The 27,984-nt window shown below is 45.2% G+C and overlaps 1 protein-coding gene across 1 annotated transcript in view; it reads left to right on the top strand.

The window, feature by feature from the left end:
• Positions 1-4,061: 4,061 nt before the first annotated feature.
• Positions 4,062-27,984, top strand: part of LOC141212380 (uncharacterized) — a 62,561-nt gene continuing 38,638 nt past the window's right edge. Inside the window, exons 1-2 of the mRNA XM_073664930.1 lie at positions 4,062-4,178; positions 8,481-10,391. Coding sequence (XP_073521031.1) covers positions 4,112-4,178; positions 8,481-10,391 — 1,978 coding nt within the window. The 5' untranslated portion in view covers positions 4,062-4,111. The remainder of the gene's footprint in view (positions 4,179-8,480; positions 10,392-27,984) is intronic.

Here is a 27,984-nt window from a genome sequence, read left to right as displayed (position 1 = left end):
ATGGTGACATCATGAGCTCTCAAAAAAACAATCACTGGTAAATGGTCACCGTCCTTCCCCCAATCTCCATACAGTGAATTAGGAGAGAGGAAACCAATGGATAGAAATGTGGAGCTTTCTCCAGCTCCTCTGTGGTTCCATCCCTGGAGACGAAACTTGGAGAAGTTGTGTTTTTTAGTACGGTTCCTTCATCTGTCTGACGAGGGTCTTCTCTGTCCCTCTCCTCAGGGTCCTCATCCTCCGAGTGCAGAGCATTAAGCTTTGGCCTCGCTGATTATCACTTCATACTTGAGGCCACAATGTGCTGGGTCCTTGGTACCGGGGGTGAGGACCACAACAATGTAATTTATTCCCTGATACATAAACATAGAATTACTAGTTCTGAGAGACGAGTCTCATATACAGTGCCTACAAGTAGTATTCAACCCCCTGCAGATTTAGCTGGTTGACACATGCGGAATTAACTTGGCATTGTGACATTTGTACTGTAGATCAGCCTGGAAATGGGAAATGCACTGCAGCAAATTTTTTTTTTTTTTTTAAAACGTTAAAAGTTAATTCAGAGTGTCATTTATTATTCAACCCCTCAAACCACAAGAATTCTGTTTGGTCCCCCTAAAGTATTAAGAAGTAGTTCAGGCACCAAGAATAATGAGCTTCACATGTGTGGATTAAAGATCTCTTTTGCCAGCCTTTTCTGACTATTTAAGACCCTCCCCAAACTTGTGAACAGCACTCAGACATGGTCAACATGGGAAAGACAAAGGAGCATTCCAAGGCCATCAGAGACAAGATCGTGGAGGGTCACAAGGCTGGCAAGGGGTACAAAACCCTTTCCAAGGAGTTGGGCCTACCTGTCTCCACTGTTTGGAGCATCATCTGTAAGTGGAAGGCTTATGGAACTACTGTTAGCCTTCCACGGCCTGGACAGCCTTTGAAAGTGTCCTCCCGTGCCGAGGCCAGGCTTGTCCGAAGAGTCAAGGCTAACCCAAGGACAACAAGGAAGGAGCTCCGGGAAGATCTCATGGCAGTGGGGACATTGGTTTCAGTCAATACCATAAGTAACGTACTCCACCGCAATGGTCTCCGTTCCAGACGAGCCCGTAGGGTACCTTTACTTTCAAAGCGTCATGTCAAGGCTCGTCTACAGTTTGCTCATGATCACTTGGAGGACTCTGAGACAGACTGGTTCAAGGTTCTATGGTCTGATGAGACCAAGATCGAGATCTTTGGTGCCAACCACACACGTGACGTTTGGAGACTGGATGGCACTGCATACGACCCCAAGAATACCATCCCTACAGTCAAGCATGGTGGTGGAAGCATCATGCTGTGGGGCTGTTTCTCAGCCAAGGGGCCTGGCCATCTGGTCCGCATCCATGGGAAGATGGATAGCACGGCCTACCTGGAGATTTTGGCCAAGAACCTCCGCTCCTCCATCAAGGATCTTAAGATGGGTCGTAATTTCATCTTCCAACAAGACAACGACCCAAAGCACACAGCCAAGAAAACCAAGGCCTGGTTCAAGAGGGAAAAAGTCAAGGTGTTGGAGTGGCCTAGTCAGTCTCCTGACCTTAACCCAATTGAAAACTTGTGGAAGGAGCTCAAGAATAAAGTCCACATGAGACACCCAAAGAACCTAGATAACTTGGAGAAGATCTGCATGGAGGAGTGGGCCAAGGTAACTCCACAGACCTGTGCCAGCCTGATCAGGTCTTATAAAAGATGATTATTAGCTGTAATTGCAAACAAGGGTTATTCCACAAAATATTAAACATATGGGTTGTATAATAATTGACCCACACTTTTATGTTTAAAATTTAATAAAATTCAACTGAGCAACATAACTTTTTGGTTTGTAAGATTTATGCTTCTGTTCATAAAACCTACTCTCGTTTGCAGTTTGAAGGCTCTAACTTATTTGCATCTTATCAAACCAGCTAAATCTGCAGGGGGTTGAATACTACTTGTAGGCACTGTATAGACAGATACACGGCAGGTCATGTATTCAGTCTCTGTGTCTTCACAGATGGATCCAGGAGGAGAAATCCACCAGAGAGATGTCCCCGTCCTCTGTATCCCCAGGACTGTCCAGAGGAGAATCACAACATCCCGGGGGATCATCAGGTAGATGACACTGAAGTCCCCACAACATCTGACCATGAAGTGATTGGACCTGAGCTCATCTTACATTGTTCTTTTTAGGGTGAAGATCTGATTGATATTAAGGTTGAGGTTATACATGGAGCACAAGAGGCGACCGCAATATGGGCCGATCAGCAGGGTGAGGAGAGGAGACTGTCATGTCTGTTCTGTGGTCATCTACTACTACTTCCATCATTGCATGACACAATCTACAGTGGCATGTAAAAGTTTGGGCACCCCTGGTCAAAATTACTGTTATTGTGACCAGTTAAGGAAGTTGAAGACGAAATGATCTCTAAAAGACCTAAAGTTAAAGATGGCACATTTCCTTTGTATTAACCTTGGACATTTGTGTGCTCAGATAACTTTGACAAATGATTCAGACCTCACTTAGCCTGTTAGGGTTAGGGCTCGTTCACTATCATCGTTAGGAAAGGCCAGCTTTATAAAAACCCAACCTATTCTAACAATGTGCCAAAAAAACAGCAGCCATGGCTTCTTCTAATCCGCTGTCTAGCACTCTGAAAATGGTGGAGGCCCACAAAGCAGGAGAAGGCTATGAGCAAAGCGTTTTCAAGTTGCCCTTTCCTCGGTTCAAAATGTAATAAAGAATTGGCAGTTAACAGAAACAGTGGAGGTCAAGATAAGGTCTGGAAGACCAAGCAAATTTTCAGTAGGATTGCTAGAGAGGCAAATCAGAACCCCCGCCTGACTGCAAAAGACCTTCAGAAAGATTAAGCAGACTCTGGAGTTGTGGTACATTGTTGTACTCTTCAGAGACACCTGCACATATATGGCCTTCATGGAAGAGTCATCAGAAGAAAACCTCTCCTGCATCCTCACCATGAAATTCAGCGTCAGAAGTATGAAAAAGTACATCTAAGAAGGTCTGATGCGTTTTGGAAACAAGTCTTGTGGACTGATGAGGTTAAAATAGAGCAATTATCAAAGTTGTGTGGAGAAAAAAGGGCACAGAACTTTAGGAAAAGAACATCTCGCCAACCATTAAGCATGGTGGTGGATCAATCATGCTTTGGGGTTGTGCTGCAGCCAATGGCACAGGGAACGGGTAGAGGGAAGAATGGATTCCATTAAATTTCAGCAAATTCTTTATGCAAACATAACACCATCTGCAAAAAAGCTGGATGTGAAAAGAGGATGGCAAATGATAATGATACTAAACACACGTCAAAAGGTGCAAGCTGAAGGTTTTACAATGGCCCTCATAGTCCCCTGATTTGAACATCATTGAAAATCTGTGGCTAGACCTCAAAATAGCAGACGATGCAAGACGACCCAAGAATCTCACAGAACTGGAAGAATTCTCCAAGGAAGAATGAATGAAAATCCCTCAAACAAGAATTGAAAGACTATTGTCTGGCTACAAAAAGCATTTACAAGCTGTGATACTTTCAAAAGGGGGCGCTACTAGCTACTAACCTTGCCGGGTGCCAAAACTTTTGCATTTGCCCATTTTCCCTTATTGAATTTTTTTTTTTAAATATAAAAGATGAAAATATATATAATTTATTATTTATTGTTTTGCCTAAAATACAAAGGAAATGTCATCTGTAACTTTAGGCCGTTTGGAGATTATTTCATCTTCAACTTAACTGTTCACAATAACAGTAATTTTGACCATTGGTGCCCAAACTTTTACATGTCACTGTATTCTGTCACTATGTGTTTCCTACAGATGGACTCATGGAAAGAAATCCACCAGAGAGATGTCCCCGTCCTCTGTATCCCCAGGACTGTCCAGAGGAGAATCACAACATCCCGGAGAGTCATCAGGTAGACGGTGCTGAGCCCTGTACCGGATCTGTATATAGGGGACATTTCTGATCGAGGTCATAGATGTCACAGATTTTGGTGGCTTCTTGTATTGTGCTGATTGTTACATCTGATATATCAGGAGGAAGATCCGACTAAGAATAAAGTGAAGGACGAGACAGAAGAAGAAGCGATGACGAGGAGGGATCAGCCGTGTGTGAGTGACGGGAAGGAGGAGATTCCGGTAGATGTTTCCACAGGTGTGTAATAATGACCGGGGTGTGATGATGATGATGATTGGCGTATGACGATGATGATTGGCATGTGACTATGATTAGCGGCGTGTGATGATGATGATGATGACTGGCGTATGACGATGATGATTGGCATGTGACTATGATTAGCGGCGTGTGATGATGATGACTGGCGTATGACGATGATAATTGGCATGTGACTATGATTAGCGGCGTGTGATGATGATGACTGGCGTATGACGATGATGATTGGCATGTGACTATGATTAGCGGCGTGTGATGATGATGACTGGCGTATGACGATGATGATTGGCATGTGACTATGATTAGCGGCGTGTGATGATGATGACTGGCGTATGATGATGATGATTGGTATGTGACTATGATTAGCGGCGTGTGATGATGATGATGACTGGCGTATGACGATGATGATTGGCATGTGACTATGATTAGCGGCGTGTGATGATGATGACTGGCGTATGACGATGATGATTGGCATGTGACTATGATTAGTGGCGTGTGATGATGATGACTGGCGTATGACGATGATGATTGGCATGTGACTATGATTAGCGGCGTGTGATGATGATGACTGGCGTATGACGATGATGATTGGCATGTGACTATGATTAGCGGCGTGTGATGATGATGACTGGCGTATGATGATGATGATTGGCATGTGACTATGATTAGCGGCGTGTGATGATGACCGGTGTGTGATATTGTATGAAGTCTCCGGTGCAGTGAAGCTTTATCCGCCGTCCACATCACAGCAGAAGCGTCCGGTGATGGCGCGGCTGCTCTTGTACAGAGTCCGGTTGCGCACCGATGAATAACTGGGCCGCATTCACACCTCTTAATGATTTAAGAAGCACATTTTTAATTTTCCTAATTGTGTTTTTTAATATTACTTCCATCTTTTACTTCCATATTATTCTTACACAAGTCTCATGCTGCCATATAAATGACTGAGCTTGCGATTCGGACAGAACCACGGGGGAAGATTCCGTATAATGAGGCGCTGTGGACGCCGTCTGGCCTATGATCCAGTGATGTCCATCTTTTTCAGCGTGCATAAAAGCGCAGTCGACCAGAGGCTAGACGGAGTCCGGTGTAACTCTGCTGCCTCATTATTCTGAATGGATCCCTCGGGGGTGTCATCTGAATCATGTATTTTGTAGATTTAGATGGAAACCCCGATGTTCAGTGGGTGCGGAAAGTATTCAGACCCCTTTAAATTTTTCACTCTTTGTTTCATTGCAGCTATTCGGTAAGTTCTAAAAAGTTCATTTTTTTTTCTCATTAATGTACACTCTGCACCCCATCTGGACTGAAAAAAACCAAGAAATGTAGAAATTTTTGCAAATCTATTAAAAAAGAAAAACTGAAATATCACACGGTCATAAGTATTCAGACCCTTTGCTCAGTATTGAGTAGAAGCCCCCTTTTGAGCTAGTACAGCCATGAGTCTTCTTGGGAATGATGCCACAAGTTTTTCACACCTGGATTTAGGGATCCTCTGCCATTCTTCCTTGCAGATCCTCTCCAGTTCCATCAGGTTGGATGGTGAACGTTGGTGGACAGCCATTTTCAGGTCTCTCCAGAGATGCTCAATTGGGTTTAGGTCAGGGCTCTGGCTGAGCCAGTCAAGAATGGTCATAGAGTTGTTCTGAAGCCACTCCTTTGTTATTTTAGCTGTGTGCTTAGGGTCATTGTCTTGTTGGAAGGTGAACCTTCGGCCAAGTCTGAGGTCCAGAGCACTCTAGAAGAGGTTTTCATCCAGGATATCGCTGTACTTGGCCGCATTCATGTTTCCTTCAATTGCAACCAGTCATCCTGTTCCTGCAGCTGAAAAACACCCCCATAGCATGATGCTGCCACCACCATGTTTCACTGTAGGGATTGTATTGGGCAGGTCATGAGTAGTGCCAGGTTTTCTCCACACATACCGCTTAGAATTATCACCAAAAAGTTCTATCTTCGTCTCATCGGACCAGAGAATCTTATTTCTCATAGTCTATGAGTCCTTCATGTGTTTTTGAGCAAACTCTATGCGGGCTTTTATATGTCTTGCACTGAGGAGAGGCTTCCATCTGGCCACTCTGCCATAAAGGCCCGACTGGTGGAGGGCTGCAGTGATAGTTGACTTTGTGGAGCTTTCTCCCATCTCCGTACTGCATCTCTGGAGCTCAGCCACAGTGATCTTGGGGTTCTTCTTTACCTCTCTCACCAAGGCTCTTCTCCCACGATTGCTCAGTTTGGCTGGACGGCCAGGTCTAGGAAGACTTCTGGTGGTCCCAAACTTCTTCCATTTAAGGATTATGGAGGCCACTGTGTTCTTAGGAACCTTGAGTAATGCAGAAATTCTTTTGTAACCTTGGCCAGATCTGTGCCTTGCCACAATTCTGTCTCTGAGCTCCTTGGGCAGTTCCTTTGAGCTGATGATTCTCATTTGGTCTGACATGCACTGTGAGCTGTGAGGTCTTATATAGACAGGTGTGTGCCTTTCCAAATCAAGTCCTATGAGTTTCATTAAACACAGCTGGACTCCAATGAAGGAGTAGAACCATCTCAAGGAGGATCACAAGGAAATGGACAACATGTGACTTAAATATGAGTGTCTGAGCAAAGGGTCTGAATACTTATGACCATGTGATATTTCAGTTTTTCTTTTTTAATAAATTTGCAAAATTGTCTGCATTTCTCCTTTTTTTCAGTCAAGATGGGGCGCAGAGTGTACTTTAATGAGAAAAATAAATGAACTTTTTAGAATTTACCAAATGGCTGCAATGAAACAAAGGGTGAAAAATTTAAAGGGGTCTGAATACTTTCCGTACCCACTGTAAGTGTTAAGCGTACAGCACAGGATAAATATGATCCAAAATGTTCTGTACCCCAAAATGCCACCATTAAGAGCTTCTACTCAACCCACAAAAAACAAGTCCCCACTCAGGTTCATCATCTGTAAACAGTAATATAGGGGGTGTCCATATTACTGGAAGCACAAAGGCTCTGGAAAAGTGACTTGGCTCCCACTTAAAGAAATCCAGTGACATCTGCGCTCCCAAATCCACATGCCCCCTCCTCCTGGGACCCACAGTGTGCAGTTACCATCCACATGTTTGGCATTACTGTAGCGAGGAGAGACAATTTATTTCTCCAGAAAGCACTAGCTGGGAATCATGTACTGGGCGCTACAACGTAAGGGCTCTGCAATGTACCGGACACTACAATGTACTGGCCACTATAAGGGAATATTTGCATTTTCACTTTTCAACATCCATTACTGCTCGTTTCTGGAAAGCACCCATGGAGTCAAATTCATCACTACACCTGTAGATACATTTCCATAGGGGTGTAATTTGCAAACTGGTGTCACTTGAGGGGGGATTCTGCCACTTAGGGGCTCTGTATATGGAGTCTGCAAACTGTTCTACTAAAGTTTGTTCTACAACAGTCAAATATTGCTCCTTCCCTCCCGAGTCTCGCCATGTGGCTAAGCAGTACAGTACAGACACATATGGGGTATTGCCCCGTTCAGCAGAAATTGTATAAAATTATGACGTCATTTTTACCCATTTTCCCTTGTGAAAATGTAAAATCTGGGGCTAAAATAATACTATAGTGGTAAAAATTTCATTTTTTTTTCTTCACCGTTCAATTGTATAACATTTTGTGAATCACAATTACCTTGTATTCATTGGGAAAGTGCGTGGTGGATGCTGGGTGTGACGCGTGGGGAAACCCCACCCACAGCCCGGCGTCCACCGCGGGGATCACATCACCGAGTCACGCCTCACTTGACGTGACATCAGGGGAAGCAAGAGCCGGCTGCAGCCGGGGGTCGCGTGATGCCGGTGAGTGGCCAGCGATAGCGCCGCTCACAGGCAATAAAGACAAAGCTAGGTAATTTAAAAAAATCTTCTTTCAACGGGTTAATTACATTGGGGGCATTTTTAATAGTAGTTGACATCTTCTTTAATTGCGTGGACACTTTTCTATACTGAGGGCAAGATACGAAGCTTGAGAGAGTGAAATGGCACTGGAGGTACATTAAGGGAACCTGTCATCAGTAATTACCACTTAAAGAACTATTTGCTGTCTAATCTCTGCCACCCCTGACTTGTGCCAATGTCACCAGTTTATAAGTGTCATTCACTTTACCCGTCATTGTGTTAATGTGATGGCATGTAGTTGTCTTCCTTATTACCCGTACTTTCACTGACGAGGGTCTTCATTGTGAGATCCATAAAATACATTTAGAAATCCTTTAAGTGTTCACATGTAATTTATCTTTCCTCCTTACAGGAAATCCTTGTGAGAATAACGGTTCATCACTAAATTGTAAAAAAGAAGATATCAGGAAGCACTCTAATGGAGAAAACCTCATCACCCTTCCTGCACCTCCTGGACTTCACAGCACTTCACTTTCTTATAATCCTCCTGATCATGAGGAATCATCTCCTGAGCAATCTCACATTATTACCAAAAGTCCAGGGGGCAAAGTGGATTCAAGATTTCAGTGTGACAAGCAATTTACAAAAAGCTCCGATTTTTTAACACAAAGAAAACACAAAGGTAAAAAGCCATACTCCTGTTCAGAATGTGGGAAATGCTTTACATATAAATCACAATTTATTATACATGAGAGAATTCACACAGGAGAGAAGCCATTTTCATGTTCGGAATGTGGGAAATGTTGTATAAGTAAATCAGACCTTGTTAAACATCAAAGAATTCACACTGGGGAAAAACCTTTTTCATGTTTACAATGTAGAAGGTGCTTTCGAGATAAATCACAGCTTGTTCTACATCAGAGAATTCACACAGGAGAAAAGCCGTATTCATGTTCAAAATGTGGAAAGTTCTTCACAGGTAAAGGAAGTCTTATTAGACATGAGAGAATTCACACAGGGGAAAAACCTTTTTCATGTTTACAATGTAGAAGGTGCTTTCCAGATAAATCACAGCTTGTTCTACATCAGAGAATTCACACAGGAGAAAAGCCGTATTCATGTTCAAAATGTGGAAAGTCCTTCACAGGTAAAGGAAGTCTTATTAGACATGAGAGAATTCACACAGGGGAAAAACCTTTTTCATGTTTACAATGTAGAAGGTGCTTTCCAGATAAATCACAGCTTGTTCTACATCAGAGAATTCACACAGGAGAAAAGCCGTATTCATGTTCAAAATGTGGAAAGTCCTTCACAGGTAAAGGAAGTCTTATTAGACATGAGAGAGTTCACACAGGAGAGAAGCAATGTTCATGTTCAGAATGTGGGAAATGCTTTACAGATAAAAGGACTCTTATTACACATCAGAAAATTCACACAGGAGAGAAGCCATATTCATGTTCAGAATGTGGGAAATCTTTTATGCGTAAATCAAATCTTTCTGCTCATAAGAGAATTCATACAGGAGAAAAGCCGTATTCATGTCCAGAATGTGGGAAATGCTTTACAGAGAAATCAAAACTTGTGAGACACGAGAAAATTCACACAGGAGAGCAGCGGTATTCATGTTCAGAATGCGGGAAATCTTTTATGCGTAAATCAAATCTTTCTGCTCATAAGAGAATTCATACAGGAGGAAAGCCATTTTCTTGTTCAGAATGTGCGAAATGTTTTAAAAGTAAATCAGATCTTGTTATACATCAAAGAATTCACACCGGGGAGAAACCGTTTTCATGTTTACTATGTGAAAAATGCTTTACAGGTAAATCAAATCTTGTTAAACATCAGAGAACTCACACAGGAGAGAAGCCGTATTCATGTTCAGAATGTGGGAAGTCCTTTACAGATAAAAGGAATCTTATTCCACATCAGCGAATTCACACAGGAGAGAAGCCATATTCGTGTTCAGAATGTGGGAAATGCTTTACAAATAAAGGGAATCTTATTAGACATCAGAGAAATCACACAGGAGAAAAAACATTTTCATGTTCACTATGTGAGAAGTCCTTCACAAATAAAGGGCATCTTAGTAGACATCAGAGCATTCATACTGGAAAGTCGCCATATTCATGCTCAGAATGTGGGAAGTGTTTTAGTTATAAATCAGATCTTGTTAAACATCACAGAATTCACACAGGAGAGAAGCCGTATTCATGTTCAGAATGTGGGAAATCTTTTATGCGTAAATCAATTCTTGCTGCACATAACAGAATTCATACAGGAGAAAAGCCATTTTCTTGTTCAGAATGTGAGAAATGTTTTATATGTAAATCAGAACTTGTTATACATCAAAGAATTCACACAGGAGAAAAGCCGTATTCATGTTCATTCTGTGAGAAATGCTGCACAAGATAATTTTGTTTTGTAAAGCATGAGAGAAGTCATACGGAAAAGAAAGTATAATTATGTTCACTGTGTTTTATAAAGTTTAATAAACATTGCTCAGCATAAATGAGTACACCCCCTTTGATGAGTAAGATTTTGTTTAATAGCTCACTGAATACAAGATCAATTTCTACAATTTTGTCAACACTAAGTTTCATAGAACATTTTTTTGTAATCAAAACATGAAAGTAAGGGTAATAATATAACTCATTAGAAAATCTTCAGTTTTACTCAAATTAGTTGGTGCAAAAATGAGTACACCCCACATCAAAAGCTACTACATCTATTATTTTGTATGGCCTCCATAATTTTAAAGGACGGCACCAAGTTTTCTAGGCCTGGAATGAACAAGTTAGTGACAATACTATATCTATCTTTTTTCTCTCTTTCGATAACGAGCTCTTAGAGCCTGGATGCTGGATGGAGCGATGACAACTTGTCTCTTCAGAATCCCCCATAGGTGTTTGGTTGGGTTCAGATCAGGAGACACTTGGCCACTGAATCACTGTCACCCTGTTCTTCAGAAATGTAACAGTGGCCTACCAAGGGAACAGAGTGATGGCAGCATCTTTTCTTTCACTATAGAGCAGAACATCTGTGAATTCAAGATACCATCAATGAAATGTAGCTCCTCATGCAGCCGCACATAAGGACACGGCCACCACCAGGTCTCACTGTAGACACCATGCATTCTCATTGTATTCCTCACCTCTTCAATGTCATACAGTTTTGAAGCCATCAGTTCCAAAAAAAACCTTTATCTTGGTCTGATCACTCCAGAGTATAAAGTCCCAGGAGGCTTCATATGTTTCCGCATGTGTCCTGGCAGATTGTAGGGCGGCTTTTTTGTGCATGGGATTTAGGAGAGGCTTTCTATGTGGACAACACCCATGTCTGCCATTCCTCTATAGAAAAATATGTCTGCTTTCAGCTCATCTCTCAATGCTTGGATGAAAAATCACAGTTGTGAAGGAATGGACGGGACAAAGAACGTTACTGATAATCCAGCACTTGTTTTCCAGTGTGAATAAAACCAAAAACTTTTATTGAACAAATCAAATTAAAATCATAGAAACATTAAAAAACAGATAGGAGCAAAACATCTCTGCGTTTCTACCTGGTATTTGTGTTCAGTTCTTCTTCATGACATAATAAATCACCAGTAACCAGCTTCTTATACACATCATAGGGTCTAATGCACAGCGGAGACCCCCAGACCCAAATGGACATGTGCAAGTATGTCTACATTACCCCTATGGACGATCATATGTCCACAACAAAAAGCATCCGTGCAATAGAAGAATGAAGTGTCTGCATCTATAATGTGTATATTATGTATAATTACTATAAAAGAGGAAAAAACACAATTCAGTAAATGGATACAAGGTCTGAACGAAGCTTCATATCACTGGGGAATCTGGAGGCCAATTCCAGAATCCACAAGGCTTCTCGGGGGTGTACTTTTTTTACCAATCTCCCCCCTTAGCTGGTCTGGTGACATATTCAATACCCACAACTGTAAAGTGATTAATCCCTATTGTGTTGTATGAGATGTTGTGATGCTGCAGATGTATTACGTGTTGTGGGGCCAAGAACGTCCCTAACGTGTCCCCCAATGCGGTGACGTAAGGGTCTGACCGTGCCCCCCACATATTGCAGCAGACAAGCTTCACATTGTATGGTGTCAATGACGTGTGGAGCTACAACTAATGAGATGTCGGATATTATAGGGTTTATTATGGTTAGTAGATGCAGACATTTTTGCTTTGTGCACAGACTTGCACAAACCACATTTATTTCTCCCACATTCAATGAAACCTTTGGTGTTTGTCCTCCACGTGTCAGTTGTCTTTCTTGTTGCTGGATCCTTGTCGGTGTATAACATAGGTAAATGTTTTCTGGTAATATTCACTATATTATAGGAATCTTCTCTGCAGCCAGTATTGAATGTATCTCTAGACTGATGGATGTTTCCTTTGTGAGTTTTCGGTAATGTATGAAATATTGGACATTGTGGGTGATTTTCCTTTAATCGTTCTATTTGTTTGGCATTAAGTACAGCCGATACCAAACCCTCCTCCAAAAGACAATGTAAGGGGGTATTGTATGAATTAGTAGGATCTCCATCTAGAGTGCGGCATATATTAGTATCGTCGTCCATGTTCATAACCTCCGGCTCATACAACCCACTATCCAGAGCTGTGATCGAGCCCCCTTTATCTGCAGCTCTAATGACTTTATTAGGGCTGTGCTCAGGGCCGTATCTGGCATTCATGCTGCCCTAGGCACTTTAAGTGCTCACGCCCCCTACTGGTAATTCATACTAGAAGTGCTCATACCCTTTAGGCCCCCTTCACACATACCGGAGACACACACGTACACCCATTATAATCTATAGGCTGCGCACATGGTCACACGGACCGGACATGTCCGTTTTTTGCCGGCAGCTCGGACGTCAGTACGTCCTGCACACAGATGACATAAAGTGTGACATCCGCACACACGTCTGTGTGACACGTGCCGGAAGAGAGTGCAGAATAGAAATGACAGATATTTAGGTGTTAGATGTGCAAAGATCGAGATAGATGATCGATATCCGTGAGATATATAATTACTGCCCTGTGTGTGGAGTTTACTGTACTTGTGTTTAGCTAATAAATGAAAAAAGCGATGTGGAATCCTCCCTATTTTTGATAACCAGCAAAGGTAAAGCAGACAGCTGTGAGCGGATATTATCAGGGTGGGAAGGTCCTCGGTTACTGGGCCCTTCCCAGCCTAAAAATACCAGCCCTCAGCCGCCTCAGAAATGGCGCACCAATTCAGGTGCTTTGCACGGCTCTTCACGATTACCCTGGTGCGGTGGCAATCGGGGTAATGGTGGTTAGGGTTGATGACAGCTGTGATTTGTAAAAAAAAAAAACACAGCTGTCTTCAAGCCCTCAGGTTAGTAATGGAGAGGGAAAGGAAAGAGATCCCGGCACTCACCTGTAGTCAATCATTTATTCCACATCCGCAAATCTGCAAAACGCTTCAGCTCCTCCAGAGCTTTTGTCAATTGTGGGCAATCACATAGAAATACAACATTTATATAGAAAAAAACAAGGAAATGACATCACAATGAAATAAAAAATGAAGAAAACTACAAACATTCATATAATCATATTAGTCTCATTATATAAAATACCGTATTTTTCGGACCATAAGACGCACTTTTTTCCTCCAAAATTTTGGAGGAAAATGGGGGGTGCGTCTTATAGTCCGAATGTTGGGAGGTGTGTATATTTATGTGGGGTGTGGGGGGAGCAGTATCGGTGGAGGAGTGGGCACAGGAGGCAGCAGCCGCCCGCTGCAGCCTACACTGTCCCCGCTGCTAAAGAAAATGAATATTCACTGCTCCCCACGACCATGAGCGTGGGTAGCACTGAATATTCATGCTCCATAATAGCGGTATACAGTGTAGCCGCGCTGCGGCTGCTGCCGGCTATCTCCTGTACCCGCTGTTAAAGGGCATGAATATTCAACCTCTCTCCATGCCCATGGGCGTGGGGAGGGGGTGAATATTCATGCCCTTTAATGAGCATCGCGGCTCCACTGTGTGCTGGCTATGAAGGAGAGTGAAGTCACTGCTCCTCGCGCACACAGACCCGGCGTGGGGAGCAGTGACTTCCGGCAGCTGATCTCTCCTTGTGAGCCGCGCATGGCAGTGACGTCATGCTCGGCTCACATGGAGAGATCAGTGCAGGCAGACAGGACGCAGCGCTGGAGGAGAGAGAAGAGAGGTGAGTAGGAGTGTTTATTTATTTTTTATGTGCAGCTTGATGGGGATTAGGGGGACCATGCATACTAGGACAGGGATTAGGGGTGCCAATCATACCAGAACAGGGATGAGGGGTGCCAATCATACCAGAACAGGGATGAGGGGTGCCATGCATATCAGGACAGGAATTAGGGGTGCCATGCATACCAAGACAGGGATGAGGGGTGCCATGCGTACCAGGATAGGGATTAGGGGTGCCTGCATACCAGGACAGGGATGAGGGGTGCCATGCATACCAGGACATGGATGAGGGGTGCCTTGCATACCAGGACATGGATGAGGGGTGCCTTGCATACCAGGACTAGGATGAGGGGTGCCATGCATACCAGGATAGGGATTAGGGGTGCCATGTATACCAGTACAGGGATGAGAGGTGCCATGTATACAAGGACAGGGATGAGGGGTGCCATGCATACCAGGACAGGGATGAGGTGTGCCATGCATACCAGGATAGGGATGAGGGGTGCCATGCATACCAGGACAGGGATGAGGGGTGCCATGCATACCAGGACAGGGATGAGGGGTGCCATGCATACCAGGATAGGGATCAGGGGTGCCATGCATACCAGGACAGGGATGAGAGGTGCCATGCATACCAGGACAGGGATTAGGGGTGCCATGCATACCAGGATAGGGATTATGGGTGCCATGCATACCAGGACAGGGATGAGGGGTGCCATGCATACCAGGATAGGGATTAGGGGTGCAATGCATACTAGGATTTGGGATAAGTGGTGCCATGCATACCAGGATAGGGATTAGGGGTGCCATGCATACCAGGACAGGGATTAGGGGTGCCATGCATACCAGGATAGGGATTAGGGGTGCCATGCATACCAGGACAGGGATGAGGGGTGCCATGCATACCAGGATAGGGATTAGGGGTGCAATGCATACTAGGATTAGGAATGAGTGGTGCCATGCATACCAGGATAAGGATGAGGGAGCCATGCATATCAGGATAGGTATGAAGGGTGCCATGCATACCAGGATGGGGATGGAGACCACATATAAAAGGAAGGGGGACGGCATATATACCAGGATGGGGGATATTGGCAGAATTGGGGGACATTACCCCTATACCAGTGTCAGCAGAAGACCCCCTCCCCCTTAAAAGTGCATCATGACCACATTTTTTGCTTACATTTTTATTTTTTTATTTTCCTCCTCTAAAGCCTAGGTGCGTCTTATGGTCTGAAAAATACAGTATACACTGCTCAAAAAAATAAAGAGAGCACTTAAACAACAGAATATAACTCCAAGTCAATCAAACTTCTGTGAAATCAAACTGTCCACTTAGGAAGCAACACTGATTGACAATCAATTTCACATGCTGTTGTGCAAATGGAATAGACAATAGATGGAAATTATTGGCAATTATCAAGACACCCTCAATAAAGGAGTGGTTCTGCAGGTGGGGACCACAGACCACATCTCAGTACCAATGCTTTCTGGCTGATGTTTTGGTCACTTTTGAATGTTGGTTGTGCTTTCACACTCGTGGTAGCAGGAGACGGACTCTACAACCCACAGAAGTTTCTCAGGTAATGCAGCTCATCCAGAATGGCACATCAGTGCGAGCTGTGGCAAGAAGGTTTGCTGTGTCTGTCAGATTAGTGTCCAGAGGCTGGAGGCGCTACCAGGAGACAGGCCAGTACACCAGGAGACGTGGAGGGGGCCATAGGAGGGCAACAACCCAGCAGCAGGACCGCTACCTCCTCGTTTGTGCAAGTAGGAACAGGAGGAGCACTGCCAGAGCCCTGCAAAATGACCTCCAGCAGGCCACAAATGTGCATGTGTCTGCTGCACAAAAGGTTAGAAACTGACTCCATGAGGGTGGTATGAGGGCCCGACGTCCACAGATGGGGGTTGTGCTCACAGCCCAACACCGTGCAGGACGCTTGGCATTTGTCACAGAACAACAGGATTGGCTAAGTCGCCACTGGCGCCCTGTGCTCTTCACAGATGAAAGCAGGTTAAAACTGAGCACATGTGACAGAGTCTGGAGACGCCGTAGAGAGCGATCTGCTGCCTGCAACATCCTTCTGCATGACCGGTTTGGCAGTGGGTCAGTAATGGGGTGGGGTGGCATTTCTTTGGAGGACCGCACAACCCTCCATGTGCTCGCCAGAGGTAGCCTGACTGCCATTAGGTATCAAGATGAGATCCTCAGACCCCGTGTGAGACCATATGCTGGTGTGTTTGGCCCTGGGTTCCTCCTAATGCAGGACAATGCCAGACCTCATGTGGCTGGAGTGTGTCAGCAGTTCCTGCAAGATGAAGGCATTGAAGCTATGGACTGGCCGCCCATTCCCCAGACCTGAATCCGATTGAGCACATCTGGGACATCATGTCTCGCGCCATCCACCAACGTCACGTTGCACCACAGACTGTCCAGGAGTTGGCGGATGCTTTAGTCCAGGTCTGGGAGGAGATCCCACAGGAGACCATCCGCAACCTCATCAGGAGCATGCCCAGGCATTGTAGGGAAGTCATACAGGCACGTGGAGGCCACACACAATACTCAGCCTCATCAGGAGCATGCCCAGGCGTTGTAGGGAGCTCATACAGGCACCTGGAGGCCACACACAATACTCAGCCTCATCAGGAGTATGCCCAGACATTGTAGGGAGGTCATACAGGCACGTGGAGGCCACACACAATACTCAGCCTCATCAGGAGCATGCCCAGGCATTGTAGGGAGGTCATACAGGCACGTGGAGACCACACACAATACTCAGCCTCATCAGGAGCATGCCCAGGCATTGTAGGGAGGTCATACAGGCACGTGGAGGCCACATACAATACTGAGCCTCATCAGGAGCATGCCCAGGCGTTGTAGGGTGGTCATACAGACACGTGGAGGTCATACACAATACTGAGCCTCATCAGGAGCATGCCCAGGCGTTGTAGGGAGGTCATACAGGCACGTGGAGGCCACACACAATACTCAGCCTCATCAGGAGCATGCCCAGGCATTGTAGGGAGGTCATACAGGCACGTGGAGGCCACACAATACTCAGCCTCATCAGGAGCATGCCCAGGTGTTGTAGGGAGGTCATACAGGCACGTGGAGGCCACACACAATACTCAGCCTCATCAGGAGCATGCCCAGGCATTGTAGGGAGGTCATACAGGCACGTGGAGGTCATACACAATACTCAGCCTCATCAGGAGCATGCACAGGCATTGTAGGGAGGTCATACAGGCACGTGGAGGCCACACACAATACTCAGCCTCATCAGGAGCATGCCCAGGCATTGTAGGGAGGTCATACAGGCACGTGGAAGCCACACACAATACTGAGCCTCATCAGGAGCATGCCCAGGCGTTGTAGGGAGGTCATACAGGCACGTGGAGGCCACACAGAATACTCGGCCTCATCAGGAGCATGCCCAGGCGTTGTCGGGAGGTCATACAGGCATGTGGAGGCCACACACAATACTCAGCCTCATCAGGAGCATGCCCAGGCGTTGTAGGGAGGTCATACAGGCACGTGGAGGCCACACACAATACTCAGCCTCATTAGGAGCATGCCCGGGCGTTGTAGGGAGGTCATACAGGCACGTGGAGGCCACACAGAATACTCGGCCTCATCAGGAGCATGCCCAGGCGTTGTAGGGAGGTCTTAAAGGCACGTGGAGGCCACACAGAATACTCGGCCTCATCAGGAGCATGCCCAGGCGTTGTAGGGAGGTCATACAGGCACGTGGAGGCCACACACAATACTCAGCCTCATCAGGAGCATGCCCAGGCGTTGTAGGGAGGTCATACAGGCACGTGGAGGCCACACACAATACTCAGCCTGATCAGGAGCATGCCCAGGCATTGTAGGGAGGTCATATAGGCACGTGGAGGCCACACACAATACTCAGCCTCATCAGGAGCATGTCCAGGCGTTGTAGGGAGGTCATACAGGCACGTGGAGGCCACACACAATACTCAGCCTCATCAGGAGCATGCCCAGGCGTTGTAGGGAGATCATACAGGCACGTGGAGGCCACACACAATACTCAGCCTCATCAGGAGCATGCCCAGGCGTTGTAGGGAGGTCATACAGGCACGTGGAGGCCACACACAATACTCAGCCTCATCAGGAGCATGCCCAGGTGTTGTAGGGAGGTCATACAGGCACGTGGAGGCCACACACAATACTCACCCTCATCAGGAGCATGCCCAGGCGTTGTAGGGAGGTCATACAGGCACGTGGAGGCCACACACAATACTCAGCCTCATCAGGAGCATGCCCAGGCGTTGTAGGGAGGTCATACAGGCACGTGGAGGCCACACACAATACTCAGCCTCATCAGGAGCATGCCCAGGTGTTGTAGGGAGGTCATACAGGCACGTGGAGGCCACACACAATACTCACCCTCATCAGGAGCATGCCCAGGCGTTGTAGGGAGATCATACAGGCACGTGGAGGCCACACACAATACTCAGCCTCATCAGGAGCATGCCCAGGCGTTGTAGGGAGGTCATACAGGCACGTGGAGGCCACACACAATACTCAGCCTCATCAGGAGCATGCCCAGGTGTTGTAGGGAGATCATACAGGCACGTGGAGGCCACACACAATACTCAGCCTCATCAGGAGCATGCCCAGGCGTTGTAGGGAGATCATACAGGCACGTGGAGGCCACATACAATACTCAGCCTCATCAGGAGCATGCCCAGGCGCTGTAGGGAGGTCATACAGGCACGTGGAGGCCACACACAATACTCAGCCTCATCAGGAGCATGCCCAGGTGTTGTAGGGAGATCATACAGGCACGTGGAGGCCACATACAATACTCAGCCTCATCAGGAGCATGCTCAGGCGTTGTAGGGAGGTCATACAGGCACGTGGAGGCCACACACAATACTCAGCCTCATCAGGAGCATGCCCGGGCGTTGTAGGGAGGTCATACAGGCACGTGGAGGCCACACACAATACTCAGCCTCATCAGGAGCATGCCCGGGCGTTGTAGGGAGGTCATACAGGCACGTGGAGGCCACACACAATACTCAGCCTCATCAGGAGCATGCCCGGGCATTGTAGGGAGGTCATACAGGCACATGGAGGCCACGCACAATACTGACCCTCATTGTGACTTGTTTTAAGGACATTACATCAAACTTGGATCAGCCTGTAGTGTGTTTTTCCACTTTAATTTTGGGGGTGACTCCAAATCCAGGCCTCCGTTGGTTAATAAATGTGATTTCCATTGATGATTTTTGTGTGATTTTGTTGTCAGCACATTCAGCTTTCTACAGAACAAAGTATTCAATGAGAAGATTTCATTCATTCAGATCTAGGATGGGTTATTTCAGTGTTCCCTTTATTTTTTGAGCCGTGTATATACACAAAGATGAAAAAACGTCCATAACAAAATATATTAACTATCAAATAAAATATTTAATTTTACACCAATACACATCGCCACAAATATATATATATAGGCGTATATAGGAAATGCAAAAAAAACCATAATAAGTTTTATTTATATAGCGCCAACATATTCCGCAGCACTTTACAATTAAGCGGGGACATGTACAGACAATAAATTCAATACAAGGTAAGACAGTTTAAACAGTTACATTAGGAGCGAGGGTCCGGCCGCTCGCACGCTTACATTCTACAAGGGAATGGGGGGACACAGTAGGTGGAAAGTGCTTGTTATTTCAGGTCTGGCAATTATAATAAATAGGGATTTTCATATAAAGCTGCATGATCCGGTCATCAGCCCGTATGTATAAGTGCAATAATCTAGTATCGAGTGCAGTTATCGTGTGCATGGAGGGTGTGGAGACAGATGAAGAGTAGGGAGCAGATTCTGAATAATATTTAGAAGGAGGAAACAGGGGAAAGTTAATTTACTGAGTAGTTGAGGTGGTCGACTTGTTTAAAGAGATGGGTTTTCAAAGCGTGCTTGAAGACATGGGGGCTAGGCATCAGTCGGATCGTCTGGGGTAGAGCATTCCAGAGAACTGGCGCAGCACGAGAGACGTCTTGGAGACAGAGGTGCAAGGTTCGGATTATGGGGGATGTTAGTCTTAGGTCATTTGTAGAACGGAGGGCACGTGTAGGGCGATTTACAGAGAGGAGAGAGGAGATATAAGGCGGTGCAGAACTGTGGAGAGCTTTGTGGGTGAGAGTGATGAGTTTATATTGGACCCTGTAGCGAATGGGCAACCTGTGTAATGACTGGCACAAGATGGAGGCATCGGTGAAGCGGCTGGACAGAAATACGACATTGGCTGCCGCATTCAGGACGGATTGGAGAGGAGAAAGTTTGGTAAGAGGGAGACCAATCAGAAGAGAGTTGCAGTAGTCCAGACGAGAGTGAAGAAGAGCGACAGTCAGAGTTTTATCAGTTTCAAAGGTGAGAAAAGGTCGGATTCTGGAGATGTTTTTAAGATGCAGGTGACAAGAGCGAGTGAGTGATCGGATATAGGGAGTAAAGGAAAAGTTAGTGTCGAATATGACCCCAAGGCAGCGGCCGTGCTGCTGGGAGTTATGGTTGAACCCTCCAAGGTAATTTCGATGTTAGGTAGAGTTGGGTTAGTAGATGGAAGAAACATAAGAAGTTCAGTTTTAGAGAGATTCAGTTTAAGATAGAGGGAGGACATGATGTTAGAGACAGCGGACAGACAATCCTTGGTATTTTGTATTAGGGTAGGGGTGATGTCATGGGAAGAGGTGTATAATTGGGTGTCGTCAGCATAGAGATGATACTGGAAACCAAATCTGCTGATTGTTTGTCCAATAGGGGCAGTGTATAGAGAGAAGAGGAGGGGGCCTAGGACTGAGCCCTGCGAGACCCTGATAGTAAGGGAACGAGGAGAGGAAGAGGAGCCGGCAAAAGATACAGTGAAGGAGCGGTCAGAGAGGTAGGAGGATAACCAGGAGAGAACAGTGTCCTTGAACCCGATAGATCGGAGCATAGTGAGGAGGAGCTGGTGATCCACAGTGTCATATGCAGCAGAGAGATCCAGGAGAATCAGCAGGGAGTAGTGACCTTTGGATTTAGATGTTAGTAGATCATTAGAGACTTTAGTGAGGGCAGTTTCAGTGGAGTGTAAGGAGCGGAAACCAGATTGTAGAGGGTCGAGGAGTTATCTGAGAGATAGCAGAGTAGACGAGAGTGGACCAAGCGTTCCAGGAGTTTAGAGATGTAAGGAAGATTAGAGACAGGTCTGTAGTTAGCAGTGCAGTTCTGGTCCAGGGATGGCTTTTTAAGTAAAGGGGTTATGATACCATGTTTAACTGAGGAAGGAAAGATACCTGAAGAAAGAGAGAGGTTAAATATTTTAGTCAGGTGAGTGGTGACCACCGGTGAGAGAAACTGCAGGAGATGTGAAGGTTGTAGGTCAAGAAGAAATGAGAAGCTGGGTGACGTCTTCTTCTGTAACAGGCTCAAAGATGGCTAGTGAGCTTGAAGTGCAGCAGGGAAGGGGATCCAGGCACTGAGGAGATTGGGCTGAGATGTCCTGATGGATGTGGTTGATTTTTTCTAGGAAATAAGTGGCCAGATCCTCCCCGCTGAGGTTGGTGGTGGGGGCCTGTGCATTAGGTTTCAGGAGAGAGTTTAAGGTTTCAAAAAGTAATTTTGGATTGTTGGACAGTGAAGTGATGAGGGGGGTGAAGTAGGATTGTTTGGCCAGATGAAGGGCAGAGTTATAGGTTTTGAGCATGAATTTATAGTGGATGAAGTCCTCTGCTAAAAGAGATTTTCTCCACTGACACTCAGCACAACTTGAGCAACGCTGAAGAAAACGTGTTTGCATTGTGTGCCAGGGCTGCCGTTGTCTGTGTCGGGTCTTTCTGCATATAGAAGGTGCTGCTTCATCTAGGGCGCTCTTCACTCTATTATTGTAGTGTGACAATGCCAAGTCCGGGCAGGACAGGGAGGAGATGGGGGCTGAAGATGTGTGGAGATTGTCCATAAGCTGCTGGGTATTAATGGTACGTGTATTCCTATAAATGTGGTAAGTGGGGGTGTCCCAGGTGAGGAGACAGATCTTGACAGAGAAGGAAACAAGGTTGTGGTCCGACAGCGGGAGAGGGGAGTTAGTAAACTCATGCAGCGAGCAGAGACGGGAGAAAACCAGGTCCAGAGTATTCCCGTCTTCATGCGTGGGAGAGTTAGTAACCTGTGAGAGGCCGAATGAGGAGGTTAGAGAAAGTAGATGAGAGGCAGATTGACAGAGGGGATCATTGATGGGGATGTTAAAGTCTCCCATGATGAGGGTGGGGATGTCACAGGATAGAAAGTGAGGAAGCCAGGTGGCAAAGTGATCCAAGAACTGGTGGGAGGAGCCTGGAGGGCGATACACAACCGCCACTCACCGGGAGAAGGGTTTGTAGAGTCTGATGGTGTGGACTTCAAAGGAAGGAAACATAAGTGAGGGAAGCGGGGTGGGGGGGGGTGACCTGGAAAGCACATTGTGGTGAAAGGAGCAAACCAACACCTCCACCCTGTCTATTCTCAGGTCTGGTGGTATGTGAAAATTTCAGGCCACCAAATGAGAGAGCAGCAGCTGCGGTGGTGTCTGAATGCTGAATCCAGGTTTCTGTAATAGCCAGAAGGTGAAGGGAATTAGTGAGGAAAAAATCGTGAATGTAAGTTAGTTTGTTACACACAGACTGTGCGTTCCAGAGAGCACAATGAAAGCAATAGGAGAGGGCATGCAGTGAATGTTAATAAGATTAGCAGGGTTTCTATATGCAGCTGGAGGAGAGTGGTGTATGCTAGTGGTGGGAGGCCCAGGGTTGGGAGAGATGTTGCCAGCGACTAGGAGAAGGAGAAAAAAGAGAAAGAGCAGGTGGTGCAATGATTTGTATGAGCGTTTTGAGTGCTGTATGGAGGTAGTGGATGGTTTGGAGTGGGTGAGAAATGTCAGTAGAGCCTCAGAGTTATACATGAGAGAGGGGAGAAGGGAGGGGTGGATATGGAGAGAGTGCATAGAATGTGTTAAAGGGTGGGCGAGATGTGAGAAAGCAGAAGTTAAAACAAGTAAGATAATAATCATCGTACCATTTAACTATACGCACCAAAGTCTAAAAAACAAATATCATCATTCACCCACAACACATTCTAATTCTCCTCTGTATATCATAAATGGGAAGGAAAAATTATTGACCTAATTTATATATTATTTATTTTACATTTTTCGCTATCTCCACTTTTAAATCTGTATCTGCCGCCTGCAGTCTATCAGCAGTCAACAAGATTAAATCCAGGGAACACTTATTAATCTGCTCGAATTGATCGCAGAAAGTCCCATCCTCTGAAAACAGAGTGGGGCGCAGATGGACTCGCAGTCCTCGCGATAGGCGTTTTTCTCCACAGTATTCCATTACAGTTGCAGCATGAAGTTCATAGGAGACTCACCTTTTGGTTTCTTTTCCCAGTCACGTCTCCTGAATTCACTTGTGGATATTTTGAGAAAGTCCGTAGATATCGTTGTCTGAGACAGAATACCAGGTGATAGAACAAGTGAGTGCTCCTAGGAGAGGAGGCGGTATTAAGAGAAGGTTATTAAGGAGGGAAGCCTTCTGGATATTGACTGTAAATCGTCTGTCTCCTAAAGGCCTGAATCTAGAGTATAATGTGAGTCCGTCAGTAGAGCTGGGGGACAAATGTCCCCTTTCTCTTCTTTCTTCTTGCAGACAGTACAGACACGGTGGTCTCGCTGGAGCGCAGATACCGCATTGTGCACTAACACATCTATGGTTATAGAAATGATCGGGGTCAGGAATGAAGTTGAGATTTGATGAAGGTTTTTTATGGATAGAGCAACATTGGATTCCGGGGAAGAAGCTTTCACATTACTATTTGTGGCTTCGGCTCTTATGTTGTGATAATGTCGGTATACTCATTGTTTTTCAGTATGTAGACAGTGATCAGGTCATAGAAGGGTTATGGGTTTAGAATTGCTTTCATTTCTCATTGGGTGAATATTTTATTATCTGAACGGACGACTAAATTATCAGCATTAGAACATTTTAATAACATTTTTTAAAATTAAAAAAATAGGAGAAAAAAAAAAAATGAAAAATTCTCCAGACCCTCATCACAAGATGGCGCTGAGAACTCTGCACAACAACATGGAGAGGAGGAGATGGCGCGGGAGGATGCTGAGGCTGAGTCGCACCCGGGAGAACCTGAGCCTACGTAAAGACAGGTATCTGTACAACTCCGCTCTGCTACACAAGACACAGACGTATCTCTTAGGCCGGGGTCCCACTAGCGTACGGTATGCGATGCGAGACCCCCCGATGCGATATGCTAATGACACTCGCTGCTGCTCTGCTGCGAGCGGGAGCCGAATGTCAGTGCTCCATGCTCTGATCCTCTCGCACGGCTGCGGAGGGGACGGGGAATTCACTATCTCCATCTCCTCTGGTGCTGGCATTGGTGGGAATCGCACTGCACTCGGGTGGTATCTGAGTGCAGCGCGATGTTTCACACGCAGCTGTAGATTATATGGGTGCGTGCGATCCGATCGGAGCTGGAAAACAAAACGCCGCTGAGCAGAGAATCCGAGGATTACTGGGTACGGACGCAGTCTGGGGTTTTATCAGATTGAAGTGAGAGCGAGCCCTGACTGGGGAAACAGGTGAACTTACTATAGATGTGGACCTGATGAGACTACTGGACTTACAGAACCTCCGGGAGCAGAGAAATCCTCATCACTGGAGAAAGCGGCCACTATGTGACGTCAGAGGGAGGAGGAGCCGGAGGAGCGACTGCGCCGGGATCATCTGCAGATCTGGGCGGGGCAATGACCCCTGAGGGGGAGGAGCTGCGGTGACGTCATCACTGTCACATGACCGCAGCCTCATCACAGCTCCTTCACCATTATAATAACTTTATAGTTTATAGAATCATTACAGTCTGTGAGGAAACATCAGACAGAAAAGGAGGAAAGAGAAGAAACAATATTTATTTGATTTTCAATGTTTTATTTCTTGAGAATCTAATATAAAGTAGGGACAAACAGATGATTTCATGAAGAGTCTTTGCAGGTGTATAACAAGGAAACATAAGATATAGATATTTATACATTCAAGTGAATTATTCTTGTGACATCACAAGAAGAGGGGAAGTGTCAGATATAAACTTTAAGAATAAAATATCTGATTCCAAAAAGAAGAATTTTTTCTTAGATTCATAAACTAGTGTCATAATGTATAAGGAATAAAGTAGATTGTCTCAGGTATATACAGGACCAGAGAATAAGAAATGGAGGGAGGGAGGGGTGAGACAGACTTTGGTATAGGAGAAGGAAAAAGGAAGGAGGGAGTGGGGGAGGGGGTCCAGTATATTCTACGTCAGATCTTCACGATATTAATAAAACATTAAATGGTTGAGGACAGAAAATGAGTAGAATTCCTGTAAATCTGCCGAGGACTCCAGACATAATGGAGGAGGTAAGGTTTTGTATGGAGAGAGCAGCCAGTTCTTCAGTATGGTTCAGTTGATCAATTCTGAGGATTAATTGTTTCTTGTTTGGGATATTTGAAGGGCGCCAAAGTGGGGGTAGGAGACGTTTGCCGGCAGTAAACACGAAGGAGGCCAATTTAGACAAGAACTTTTTATCTGGATCAATTGGAAAGTTTAGAAAAACATGTTTAGGGGTTAGGGCTATGTTGGTGTGGAGCAATTCGTATAAGGTTTGGGAAACGATTTTCCAAAATTCTTGTAAGATTTGACATGACCACCAAAGGTGGAGGTAGGAGCCCGTATGATTTTCCCATCTCCAGCATACAGGGGTGGATTAAGAGTAGCAAGGGCCCGGGCAGTTTAGAAGGCGCGGCCCCCCCCCCCACACCTGATTTATCACGTGACATGTCACATGATCCCCTGTGATAGATCATGTGATAGTTCATGGGAAATTAATTTGGCATAATATTAATTGTGCTGCCTCATCTGAGAGCAGCACAATATAGGGGCAGATACCCTGATTCCAGCGATGTGTCACTTTTTCAGCTGCTTGTTGTCATTTTGAGAAAATCAGCGTTTTATCTGCTGCAGATCTAGCAGCTCTCTGAATGCTGCGCTCTGTATAGCCCCGCCCACACCACTGATTGGCAGCTCAGTGTACACAGAAATCTACTGATCAGTGATGGGGGTGGGGTCCTACAGAACTTACTAGTCATCTAGTGATAATTACCTTCTGACAAATCAATGATTTTATCAAAACAACACTAAGCAGCCCAGTAAGTGACACATTACTGGAATCAGTGCCTCTAACCCTACATTATGCTGCTCTCAGATTAGGTGGCAAAAACCTGATGACAGATTCCCTTTAAAGGAGCTGTAAAGACAAAAAAGTTTGTATTAAAAAAAATACAAGCCATTTGTGAAATGAACTTTTTTTCATTGTTAATTCACATTAGACTGTATCTTCAACACTTTTGTCAGCAGGTCTTATTACAGACTCTGAATAGGGCAGCTCTCTCCCTCTCCCTCAGCAGAAAGTCACAGCATGGTTAAAAAACGGGATCTTTTATGATTTTCTCATAATAAATAAAAAAGGACATGCAAGTCCTCCAAACTATTTTCCGTTTCTCTATAGGGGAGGTCCTAAATCTTTCTTGTTCTTTAGTTGATCACATGTCAAAAAGGCAAAGCATTTACTATGAACTCGCCTAAAAAAATATACACTGGGAGAGTAATATCATCATCTGCATGTAAATATTCCTTGACTCTAAGGGCTCGTTCACACTGTCGTATAACACGGCCGAATGCTATGTGATGTTTTATCGGATAGGACTCGGCCCTATGTTATACTATGGGACAGTGCAGATCTGCGATTATTGGCATGAGAAAATAATCTCATTCGATATTCGGACCATGTGCACCCATACAAGTCTATGGGTGCACGTAAAACATTGGACTGCACTCGGATGTCATCCAAGTGCAGTCCGATGAACACTCACAGAGACTATGGAGAAGATAGAGAAATTAAGTTCTCCATCTTCTCCATATCTGTGCTGTGAGAGAACCGGATCACACTCAGTTGAAGGTCTGACAGAGTTTGAGCCGAGTGTCATTAGCATAATTGGCCCTATTCTCTTGCATGAGAGAATATATGGCTGAGGGAGTGGACCCTAAAACTGAATAGTAGTGACGGACAGGCACCTCACAAGCGGGATCCATGTAGCTCTCAGATGTCATGTAGGTAGGGCTTCATTCCATGGGGTAGGGCTTAATTTCAAGGTATATAAAAAAAATTAAATGAACACATAAAGCAGTAATTGAATTATTTTTTTCGTATTTATGTTTGCAGCCCCTTTAAAAACCCTTTGAGGACCAAGGCACATATATGTCCTATAGTTTTAAACTGGAAAAAAATTTGATTGAATAAAATTTAAGGTCCTCCAAGGTTTAAGTAGGTCATAAATTCATATGAATACTTGCTCATACAATTGCACATGCCAAAAGATGAAGAAGAACAGAATCAAAAATGTGACATTAAGTGGAGCACTTACAGGTATTCAAGGTGAAAGAGACCAGCAAAGGCATCGTCTCGAATGACAGTAAATGAGCTAGAATTCAGCAAGCTGAAAAAGAAGACAGCAGGTTAGAAGCGAACCAGACTTTATGGTGCTCAGAATTAGTCAAGCAGAATTTATCGACTGCTGTTGCAAAGCACTGAGACTCCC

This window comes from Phyllobates terribilis, unplaced genomic scaffold (genome assembly GCF_046119375.1).
Source record: "Phyllobates terribilis strain yellow unplaced genomic scaffold, ASM4611937v1 Scaffold_171__1_contigs__length_4068163, whole genome shotgun sequence".
NCBI lineage: Eukaryota > Metazoa > Chordata > Amphibia > Anura > Dendrobatidae > Phyllobates > Phyllobates terribilis.
Note: the sequence above shows the minus strand (reverse complement) of the source record. Positions and strands in the feature narration are given on the sequence as shown.